General features: G+C 47.7%; 1 protein-coding gene across 1 annotated transcript; it reads right to left on the bottom strand.

Annotated features, from left to right (window-relative positions):
- Positions 1-10,194: 10,194 nt before the first annotated feature.
- On the bottom strand, positions 10,195-12,136 carry LOC120705181 (berberine bridge enzyme-like Cyn d 4). The gene has a single exon (XM_039989667.1). It carries the CDS (start codon positions 12,134-12,136, stop codon positions 10,541-10,543), a length of 1,596 nt encoding a protein of 531 aa, XP_039845601.1. The 3' UTR covers positions 10,195-10,540.
- Between the last annotated feature and the right edge of the window lie 351 nt (positions 12,137-12,487).

The following is a 12,487-nucleotide window of genomic DNA, read 5'->3' on the forward strand; positions in this document are numbered from 1 at the left end:
TATGGATGTGGGATGAATACAAACAAGAGGACTTCAACCTACGAGCATTGTTGTTTGTAACCATCAATGACTGGCCTGCTCTGAGTAACCTGTCGGGACAATCGAACAAGGGATATAGAGCCTGCACACACTGTTTAGAGGATACCGATAGTATATGGTTGACTCACTGCAGAAAGTGTGTATACATGGGTCATCATCGGTTTCTACCCATCAGACATCTGGTATGAAGGAAAGGCAAACATTTCAAAGGGCAAGCGGACCACCAAATAAAACTGATGCACCGTAGTGGCAACGACGTCTTTGAAATGGTCAAAGATCTAGAAGTAGTGTTTGGAAAGGGACCAGGTAGCCAACCTGTACCGAGCGAAAATGGATTGGCGCCCATATGGAAGAAGAAGTCTATTTTTTTGGAGCTACCATATTGGGAGGTCTTAGATGTTCACCATGCAATTGATGTGATGCACCTCACAAAGAATTTTTGCGTCAACCTAATAGGATTCTTGGGGGTGTACGGAAAGACAAAACATACACTAGAAGCACGTCAGGAATTGCAACGAATGAAAGATAGAGATGCCCTACATCCAGAAAAGCTAGACAATGGACAATACTATTTAAGTCCCGCTAGCTATACTCTTAGCAAAGAAGAAAAGAAAAGTATGTTTCAATGCTTGAGCAGTATTAAGGTCCCATATGGATACTCATCCAATATAAAAGGAATCCTAAATTTGCAAGAGAAGAAATTGACAAACCTAAAGTCCCACGACTGCCACGTGCCTATGACTGAACTTCTTCCCATTGTGTTGCGGGGGATTCTGCCTGAGAACGTGCGATTAACCATCGTGAAGCTATGTGCCTTCCTCAACGCAATTTCTCAAAAGGTAATTGACTCGGTCAATTTGACAAAGCTGCAGAACTATATGGTACAATGTTTTGTTGGATTTGAGTTGATATTTCAACCATCATTCTTCAACATTATGACACATCTTCTAGTCCACCTTGTGAAAGAGATCGATATCCTCGGACCTGTATTTCTACACAATATGTTCCCCTTCGAGAGGTTCATGGGTGTACTAAAGAAATGTGTTCATAACCGTGCTCATCCAGAAGGAAGCATTGCCAATGCGTACGGAACAGAGGAGGTTATTGACTTTTGTGTTGACTTTATTGATGACCTTAAACCGATTGGGTTCCCTGAATCGCGGTATGAGGGGAGACTAAATGGAAAGGGCACACTAGGAAAGAAATCTCATGTCTGCACAGATGATGACTCATTCAAGAAAGCGCATTATGCGGTTCTTCAACAATCGTCCTTGGTGGATCCGTATATCAAGGAACATAAAAAAAATTCTAACCTCCGAATTTCCAGAAAAGTTTGAGGCCTGGATTACACGTCAACATATTGACACTTTTGACGGCTGGTTGTAGACGCATCTGATGCATAACATGGATATAGGTGATCAATTGTTCTTGTTGTCCAGGGGACCATTTTGGAATATCTTAACGTACCAATGGTATGAGATAAATGGGAACATATTTTACACGACAACCAAAGGTAAAAAGAGCACCAATCAAAACAACGGTGTCTGTATGGATGCCACAAACAGCAATGGAAAAAAAAGACATTTTACGGTTACGTTGAAGAGATATGGGAACTGGATTACGGACCCAATTTCAAGGTGCCTCTGTTTCGGTGCCAGTGGGTGAAGCTCACTAGAGTAACAAAAGATTTGTTCGGGATGACAATTATTGATCTCAACAATCTTGGGCACCGAGATGAGCATTCGTCCTAGCCCAGGATGTTGCTCAGGTTTTCTACGTTAAGGATATGTCAGACCAAAGAAGGGGACCAACAAGCAAATGGATGAGCCAAAGCGACACATAGTCCTTTCAGGGAAAAAAACATCGTTGGAGTTGAGGACAAGACAGACTTGTCAGAGGATTAGAATAACTTTGTTGACATTCCACCTTTTGCAGTCAATGCTGATCCAAGCATCCTGCTAGTCAATGAGGATGCTCCATACTTGTGCCGTGATCATAATCAAGGGACTTTTGTGAAGAGGAAGTCTGTTACCGTAGCAGTAACTGCTGATCCTTAATGTATTATATTAGAATGATTATGTAATATTTACTTGAATGATCCTTAATGTATTATATTAGAATGATTATGTAAAGCCAATGATCCTTAATGTATTATATTAGAATGATTATGTAATATTTATTTACATTTATTATATTGCATCATATCAAGTATAAACGAAATATGTATTTTTAGGGTTAGTACTTATTTATTTATATTTATTTCATCAAACAAATAACTACACACTCTCACTAACACATTCACACTTGCACACTCACCCACAAAACAAACCCCACAAAACAAACATATCGACTAATAACATGAAATGGCTAAGTTATATGTGAAACTCACTTTTTTAACGTTAATGTGTTGAAGAAACTCTTTTTTTTTTGAAAACCAATAGTTCGAAATATTTCTTTTGTCTAGTACATATTTGCATGGTCAAAATAAAAATTATAATATGTATCAAGTTATATAAATCATGGATCCAATCACTTAAATAAAAATGAAATATTTTTGCTGGACATATCGAATCTAAATAAATCCATAAACTTTATTTGGTAATATTTGGACCCATAAATTATTTTCTACAAAATTAAAATCTGATAGCCCATTTTTAAAAGACAAATAAAAAAGAAAACGAAAAAAAAGCTGATAGCCCAAAGTTTTGGCGCCAGAATGAAACAACCAAAGGTGGGCTGCAGCCGCATTTTCGCCGCGGCCCGCCAAAACAAACCTTTAGTCCCGGGTCGTGGCTCCACCCGTGACCAAAGACCCTTTTGTCCCGGGTCGTGACTCTACTCGGGATCAAAGGTTGGGGGGGCTTTGGTCCTGGTTCCAGCCATCACCCGGGACCAAAGACCCTTTGGTCCCGGGTCGTGGCTGCAACCGGGACCAAAGGCCCCCCACCTATATATCCCGGCGACCCTTCTCCCCTCTCCACACTTAGCCGTTTCTTGATTTCAGCTCCGATTTGCCGCCGCCGCCGCGTCGTCCTCGTCCTCCCCCTCATCGCGCCGCCAGCCCGTGCACTGCCTCCACGCGGAGACGCACGCACCTCTCCGTCCCGGCGTCGGCCTCGTGTAGGATCAACGACACTGACTAGAGTGGGGGTGAATAGGCGGTTTTAAACTTCAAACAGAACCACTAGAGAAATTTAGTTAGTAAAACAAGAGAGCTCCTATATCTAGCAAAACCTATCACTAGTTGGGTTTGCAACCTAGGGTGACAAGAGGAAATTTTCAAGCACTAGGAAGGTAAATTGCAAGAATTGAAATGAGCAAAGAAATAACGGAGCCTGACACAAGGATTTTTCCCGTGGTGTCGATGACTTGCCGGTCACCCCTAATCCACGTTGAGGTGGATTCAAAGAATCAACCGCTCCTCTATCAAGGCTCCCCTTGATCTTGAGCCGGCTTGAATCAATGAACCTCTCCAAACCTCGATTCCACTAGAGTTGCTCTTGATCACTCCGGCGAGGTGGGCATAAAGACCTCTCACAACCAATTTCGGGGCTCCTCCACAATCTCCTTGAAGGACTCTACAAAATCACCTTCTCCAAGCCGTCTAGGGAGCAGCAACTCCCAAGAGTAACAAGTCGAGGACGCTTGTTTGAAGATTCACTAGTGCCACAAAGCTCAAACTCTTGATGCAATGCACTAGGATGCTCTCACACTCACAAGAATGCAATCCCTAAGCAAAGAGTGTGTGTGAGAGGGGGAAACCATCTCTAGTATGTCAGGAATGATTTCCAAGAGGCCAAGAGAGCTCCCCCATGGCCGGTTGTGTGATACATATAGTGTACCCCTCGAAATCTAGCCGTTACACTCAAAACGCGTGAAACAGGGGATTCACGGACTGACCGCCTTAGACAAACCGGACAGTCCGCCATTCAAAACCAACGGCTAGAAACGCAATTAATGCGTGTCAGAGTCGACCATTACAGTACTTCGCGGACCGTCCGCAACCTAGGGGTGGACTGTCCGCCGTTCAAAAACCAAACGACTCAAGGAAGACAATGTTTCTAGACAAGTTTGATTTTGAGGTGCGGACCATCTGCACCCCTTGGGCGGACCGTCCGCCCGTCAGTTTTACACATGCCAAGAAACTTCAAAGTTTCTGTCCAGATTGAATGTTAGAGGGGTGGACCGTCCTCCAAACAAGGCCGGACCGTCCGCCCTTGTTTCATTCCGCGCAACACAAAAACTTGGTGTTTCTGTCCTGAACCAAAAGTCAGGGGGCGGACTGTCTGCCCCATCGGGCCGGACCGTCCGCCCTATGCAATCAGCACACATTCTCTTAAACCAAGTCACCATTTTCTCAAAGCGATGTTAGTCCTTATGCATGCAACTTATGTTTGAGCAAAATGGCATTATTGAACAGTCAAGCAAGGGCACAACGACCCCTCTTGATAGTATGGCTATTTATCCTATTAGTCCGGTCATATATCATCCTCTAATCACCTCATGATCGGCAAAATAGAAAAGCCCTAGCATATACCTTTGCCTTGAGCGAATCCATCCAAATTATCTTCATTTCTTTTCATGGCATCAACTCATGCACACATTCTCATGGACCAACCTTAAATTCAAATTCTCTCAAGGAAACGTTAGTCCATAGATGTTATCATTAATCACCAAAACTCGAATTAGGGGCCCAGATACTTTCACCTCGGAGCGCCCTCCTCCTCCCTTGGCATCGCGCGGCGAGCTCCACACGCATGGCCACCGTCACACTGCCATCCCCGACTCACACCGCCGCCGGCCGTGCTCTCCACCATCGCCACTCCATCCCTGACGCCCGTGCCGCCCTACGCCGCCGGCGTCGGCCCTGCTCCTCGGGCACCGGCGCCTCTCCACCGCCGGCCTCAGCTCCGCCGCGCGCGCTCCATCGTTGAGTCCCAGCCCAGCCCGAAGGCCGCTGCGCCTCCACGCCGTCGACTCGTCCCTCCACCGCGCGCCTCCGCCCGCTGTCGAACCTCCAGCCGAGCGCCGCCGCCCACGCGCCGTCGACCCATCACCATCAGTTGTACGTTGCCCCCGCCAGTACACTTAGGCTTTTTCCTTTAATTTTGTCTTGTGATTGCAATTAGTTTAGTGAATTAAAGTTTAAATTTAGTTCAAATTTATATTCAAATTGAGGTTCATATATATGTTTAGGGGTTCAAATTTACTGAATTGAGGTTCAAATTTATATGTTTAGGGGTTCGATCTATAAATTTAATTTTAGAATTCATATTGATGTATAGTGACTAGTTCATGGACTTGTAAAAAGCGTAAAAAATTATACAGTGACTTCATGAACTTGTAAAATTTGTATTATATTTTGAAGAATTATTTCATTGACTTGTATAGTGATATGCATTTAATTGTTTAGGAGTTCTAATTAACTTAGTTTTATATGTTTAGGGGTTCTATAAATTAATTTTCGAATTCATATTGATGTATTTAAATTTGGGATTTAGTGTATATGTACTTTGAGGATGTGATTACATAGATGTATTTAAAAAGACATTTAAATAGCCATTGTGACTTTTGTATAGTGAAATTGTTGTAAAAAATCATGGGAAATAGCCATTGTGACTTCAGTGACTTGTAAAAATCATATAAAATTGTATAGTGACTAGTTCATGGACTTGTAAAAAGCGTAAAAAATTGTATAGTGACTTCATGGACTTGTAAAAATTTGTATTATATTTTGAAGAATTATTTCATGGACTTGTAAAAAATTGTATTATTACTTATATGCCATGGACACTTGTATATTTGTAATGACTAGTAAGTTAAGATGGACCCACGACGCGATGCCATGGATGATGAACAATTCCTAATGGATATGATTGCATCCGGTAGCAATGCGGCTGGTAATGTCGAAGAAGCCGGTGATACCAGCAATACCGACATGTACCTCAACATGTCTGGTGAAGGAATAGAGCAATTCGGAGATGATGATGGTGATCACCAAGCTAATGTATATATCAAAACACAATGATCCTTCTGTTTAAATCATATTTACAATCAGTAATGACCATGACTATATATATATGTATATGTTTTTTGTAGCCTCTGGATCATCACAACAGCCGAAAAGAATGAAGCGAGGTCCGACCAAGAAATTTGGAAGGCCGATACATTATAACAAAAGTGGCTCCAGATAGCAAACCGATCGCTCCAGAAGCAGCCGTGAAGAAATATGTCAGACAATGCAGATGTCTTGTAAGGGACAACATCCCGATCAGCTTTAGGTTATGGAAAGCTAACAATCCAAGCGAGCAAAGGGATGCACTACCTGAAAGAGAAATGGAATGGCTTTGGAATGAGCTTAAGAAGAACTTCACGGTTCCAGTTGAATCAGAAGAATCAGCTAAGCGCTGGACACTAAGCAAGATGGCCGAGCAGTTACAGACATTTAAGAAGAATTTGACGAAGAACTATATCAAGAAAGGGAAAATGCCAGAGTTTACTAGAGATCTTGCAAAGCAGAAGGACCACTGGGATGCCTTTGTGGCATACAAGTCTTCGTAGCTTGGGATTCACATGGTGGAAAAGGCCAAGGAAAATACCTCAAAGAAAGTGTATCATCACACTCTAAGGCAAGGTGGCTACAAGCTCGCAAAAGCAAAATGGGAGAAGATGGAGCAGGATTTGATTGACAAAGACATCACACCTGCGACCATCAATTGGCCTGAATGATCAAGGAACTGGTACTATGCTCATGACGGAAGATTGGACCCAGAGACTAGGGAGTGCATCTATGGCCCAAATATTCATCAAGCGACCGAGACACTATAGGAGGCCATACAAGCAGTTGCCCAAGGAACATTCTAGCCCGATAGAGAAAAGGATGAGCTGACTTACACCCTTCAAAATCCAGAACATCTGGGACGCACAAGGGGCAAAGGAGTGGTTCCGTGCAAGTTTGGTTTCAAAGATTATATCGAATCGTATAGAAGCCGCCAAAGAAGGAAGAACGAGGAGCGAGAGCATCTGCGAAGGCTAGAGGAACAGCTCCTATCACACGATGCAAGAATGGCCGATGAGGTCAAACGCCAAGTGGCCATAGCAATGAGCCAGCAGCAAAAACCACAAGCGGCGACTCCAGAGCCCAATGTCGACCCGGATCTATCGCATCAAAAAAGTAGCTGCGCTTCCATGGACCACCTTGCCAAAATAGTAGTTCCGACAATTGAAACGACAGCCTAGCAGTGGTATGCAGAGGATGAGAACACCCAGCGGACACCCTGCGAGCTTCAAACTGCCTTCAAGAACTTAAAGTTCAGGGTTGCGTACGGTACCGCTATGCCAACGCTCCCAGGCGACATGTACCATGGGCAGGAGATTCTGGCTAGATACGCTAGGGTTGGCGTCGAGCAGGTGTCCAATGATTGGAAGACGCTAGAGCTCGATATTCCTAGAGGTGACGGGGAGACAACGCTAGCCGAGGCCATTCATGGCTACATCCTCTGGGACAAGCGCTACATCATCATCAAGGCTACTAAGCAGGCGTCAAGGTTGGCATCTCCTCAAAGGGCACCCAGCATGAGTCCACCATCTCCGCAAACAGTACCAGAGCACACTCCGGCAGCATTGTCTCCTGGGCAGCCATCGACTGCCACTTCACCGTCGTCTCCTAGTTCACCTGCTTCACCTCCTTCGCCGCCGCCAAAGAAGCAAAAACAGGCGTTGAGGTCGCAAGCTTCGTTTAAGGAGTCTCCAAAGAAGTAGCAGAAGCCGAAGGAGAAAAAAATCAAGAAGGCCGACGTTAAGGCACACTCCAAAAAGGAGCCAGAGAAGCAGGATAAACCAGTGGACCCTGCAAAATTAAAAAAATTTTATTGAAATGTTCAAATCGAATAAGAGGAAGTTCATTGATAAACCGCTTTCGGACTACGATCGCTCGATTAAGAAATCATACGAGAAGAGGAAATCAGGGTCGTGGTCATCCGATGTTCCACAGCTCGGGGCCCAAAAGAAACAGTCAATAGAACCGCTAGTTGTGCTAAACCAGGAACAACAAGGCTTTTTGGCTTTCTTGCAATCATCAAAGCTCACTACTGATCAGATAACATGGGCTTCGAATCAAGATCCGGATCCGCAGACAGATTATCCGATAGCTCCATTGGTGAAATGGCCATATAAGGAGGGCACCAGCCTTGTCCCCCCAGAGATCGTGCCTTTGCTTCCAACGCAAATGCAAAGGCTACATGACTTGTACATGAAGGCGATGGCAGATTGTAACTTCATGCAGGGCGCAAAGATTACAGATGAAGATTTCTTTCATGGAGAGGCCATCATATGGATTGATTGGGAAGAACTGTACCACCTATACCATCAGGACTCCCTCGACATCTCTATCGTCACTTTGTGGCTTCTGTAAGTGTGTTCTTTAAATCTTGTTCAATGCACTGCACTACTGCTTGACAAGACAAATCATAGCCTAAGCGCAGCTAAACTATTGGGCCATTAATTTCTCAAACCTGCAATGTACCGTGTTCAGGTGCTAGAACTTGACGATACCGTGTTATTGGGCTGAATACGATATACCAGCCCAACAGCGGGCACACGCTCCTTCAGGTGATGGATGTGGGATTTGTAGCATATACGATGTATAGCCTCCCAGGCCCAGCCTGCTAGCTGATGTGGCCCACAACCTCCCCAACTCCCCTCCGATTTCTCTAGCCAAGCCAAGCCACACCTGCAACCTCTCTCTCTTCCTATTTCCCACCGGCGCCTGCCTGCGCCCCTCTCTCTCGCCTCCAGCTCTCCCTGGCCCCCCTCCCCTTCTCCCTTTCGCCCCTCCCCGGCTGACCGGCTGCTGCCTTCCTGCCGCCGGTAACTTCCCCCTCGCGGAGCAGGAGAGCACAGCGGCAGGTGGCCAAACCGTGGGTGCCTGACGGAGCCGCGGAGACTGCCGCGGAGCTCCATGCCTCCATGGCGGACCTCGAGGCATGCGGGGAGGCCGAGTCGCTCATTGGCGGCGCTCTAGCCTGCGGCAAATCCGCCGCTCACCGCTATGGCCGCCCGGCCTCTCTGCTTTGGCCACCACTCCAGCTCCCATGGGCCCGTAAGCTGGCGCGGCTCGTCGTGCTCGCTGGCACGGCTCGGCACAATTCTGTTGCCCTCGGGCCGTGCTTGGGCCATCAAAGCAGCACATCGGGCGGCCCGTTAGCATGCCCATGGCGGAATAGGCTGTGCCGCAAACAGGCCGTGCCACAATAGGGCCATGCCATGCTGGGTCGGGCTGCCCATTTGCCCATCTATACTCGTGCCCATTTCCAAGGATTTGGTCTTTATGGGCAAAAATTTAGAGCGATCGAGTTTTTGTTTCACATTTGTTCCTTTCTATGGTCTCAATGTTATTTTGTACAGTACACTTATTGATAAAGAGGTAAAGCGCCTGCTTTCAATTCCTTCTGCAACTGATTTTAGGTAGGACTATAAATATTGTTCCCTATTTTTAGGAGGACCAAAATTGTATTGTAGATACTAGATAATGTTACAAGTAGGCAAAGAGGTACTATTACCATTGTAATTGTGAACTATCTTTACCCATGGTATATATGAATTATTAAAATGAGAAGGTGGTAGTTATTTTATTCTTGGTAAAAGGATTTTTTGGGTTTGGACACACAAAATTTTCCATATAGAGTTAGTTTAAGCAGCCATTCTAATTACTAATACTCCACAGGCCTCTCCTATGAGTCAGTGAGAACGATGTATGCTTAAAGGACAGCCTCCATTTCTTTTATCATTTTTATAAGTTGTTAGTAATCAAGTAAATTCCCTCGATATCACTAGAAATTATATGGATTCCCTCAACACCATTGAAATTCTTCATTTCCCTGAACTGCCACTATTAGAAATTATTGTTCCCTTCTATGCCATTGCCGTTAAGTTCACAATGTGTTATAGAGTAAACTTGTTTAGAGGTATATCTATCTATATATCAAGCGAAGCAAGTTCGTTCACAATGTTTGGGCACAAGCTATGTGATATCACAGAGAGATCAGTGACAGATGTAACAAATTAAATGTCATCACACGTATATATGAACCGATGCATTGTACTAGTAGATAAGTACATGAAATAGTAACAGGCTGCCAAAATAACTCATCAAGAAACAAATAATCAAAACTTTATTAGCACACACTGTATGTCCTTATTTACTTGGAGAGCACAATTGGTACCCCAGCAAGCAGCTCCTGTATGTCATGGAAAATAATGCCATGCCATCCACACACTAATTAACAACGTAACTCTCCATGCAATGCAACTTAATCTGAACGCGTGAAAGGCAGGATCGGTCTAATTACCAACTAAATCAAGCACGTAATTAACGTACGACTCGTCGCTCCCTTGCTTTGTGTTTCCCTGGCGCGGTCGGATGGATCGATGGTGGTGATGATCTAGTAGCTAGTAGCAGCAGCAATACTGATGTGGTTGCTCATGATGATCAGCTCATCGATCACTTGAGCAATGGCGGGATGCTCTGCTCGTTCCTGAAGAAGTCGGTCGGATCCACTTTGGCCTTGGTCCGGGCAAGCCTCTCGAAGTTGCCCTTGAAGTACTTCTCCCCCCAGACCTTGCCGCTCTCGTAGGTGGAGACGTCGCCGACCACCTGGTTGACGCCGAGGTCCATGTCCCTGTAGTTGACGTACGCCTGCCTCGGGTTCTTGGTCACGTACGGCTCCATGAAGGCGTACATGTCCCTGCTCCACTGGTTGGGCTGCGCCCCGGCGCCCTCCCCGAACCAGTAGTTGACGTACTGGATGTTGAAGAGCATCCCCTGCCGGTGCGGGAACGGCGTGGCGTCGTCGTCGATGGCGCTGATCCTGCCGCCGTAGGGGTCCATGATCATCACCCCGGCGCCGGGCTTCGCCAGCCAGCCGAAGATCTTCTCCCACACGCCCCTGGGGATGGGGTCCCGCACGTAGTCCGACTTGTACTTGCCGAAGGCCCGGATGTTGGAGGTCCGGTTGAGGAGGTCCTTGACGGTGGCCGACTTCCCCAGCGGGATGAAGGGCACCGACTGGATCCACGACATCTCGTTGCAGTCCGCCTGCTTCATGCCCAGCTCCGGGAACCGGGCGTTCATCAGCGGCAACAGGTCCTTGCAGGTGCCCAGGAACAGGGCCTCGAACAGCGCGTCCTGCCCCATGGCCAGGATCCGGATCATCAGGTCCTCGGGGAGGGACGGCGCCACCTGCTGCCACTTGGCGACCAGGTCCACGGCGCCGTCCTTGACGCCCCTGTGGATCTGGAACACCGTCACCGTGGGGGGCACCGGCACCAGCTTCACCTGCCACGACACCACGATGCCGAAGCTCGCGCCGCCGCCGCCGCGGATGGCCCAGAACAGGTCCTCGCCCATGGCCTTCCGGTCCAGCAGCCGGCCCTCCGCGTCCACCACCTTGGCGTCCACCACCAGGTCGGCTGCGGTGCCGTACTTGCGCAGCATCATGCCGAAGCCGCCGCCGCTGAAGTGGCCCCCGACGCCGATGGTCGCGCACACCCCCGCGGGGAACCCGAGCTTGGGCGTCTCCTTCGCCACGGCGTAGTAGATCTCGCCCAGCTGCGCGCCCGAGTCCACCCACGCCGTCGCCTGCTTGCCGTCGATGCGCACCTTCCGCATCTTGGACAGGTCCACCACCGCGAACGGCTCCGCCTTGTCGGACCGGTACGACAGGCCCTCGTAGTCGTGCCCGCCGCTGCGGACGCGGAGCCGCATGCCGTGCCGGCGCCCGCACGACACGGTGGCCTGGATGTGGCAGGGCTCGGTGGGGGTCACGATGTACAGCGGCTTCACCGTCTTGTCGGAGAGGAACTTGATGTTCCGGACGGTGGAGGACCAGACGGAGCCGTACGCCGGCGAGCTCTTGGCGAAGAGGAGGCGGGGCGGGACGGCCTTGGTGAGGCACGAGAGGAAGTCATCCTTGCCGCCACCGGGCGCCGGCGGGCCGGAAATGGCGACGTGGAAGGAGGAGGCCGACAAGCAGGCGCACAGGAGGAGCGCCAAGGCAGAGGCCCTTGGTGATGATGTCGCCATTGTTGTAGGTTGCATTGCTGCGGTGTTGGGTCGCCACAAGGCACAGGGCATGAGCTTTATATACAGGCTTGGAATGGGCGGCTTGCTTCTCCCGTTCTCCGGCTCCTACTCGCGCGGAGGCATCCATTGGTGGAGGGGTTACCACTTGGAGATCAACTAGTATATCAAGGAAGGTGGTGACTAGTCAAACGCTGCGTTTTTACAGGGTCGGTGCCGGACGGCATATTCTATTCGAGTTTCTCTGCTTCCAGTTCTAGCTACTTTTTTTTTTGAAAGGCAACACTGCAAATAGAAACGATATACACTACCGGAAACTCGCAAATTGCCGTGTGGCAGAACCTTTGCTGTGTGCTGAAACACGGGCAC

Source organism: Panicum virgatum, chromosome 4K (assembly GCF_016808335.1).
Source record: "Panicum virgatum strain AP13 chromosome 4K, P.virgatum_v5, whole genome shotgun sequence".
NCBI classification, from domain to species: Eukaryota; Viridiplantae; Streptophyta; class Magnoliopsida; order Poales; family Poaceae; genus Panicum; species Panicum virgatum.

Excerpts from the sequence above, each read along its gene's own strand:
- LOC120705181 (XM_039989667.1), bottom strand. The coding sequence starts at position 12,136 with ATGCAACCTACAACAATGGCGACATCATCACCAAGGGCCTCTGCCTTG.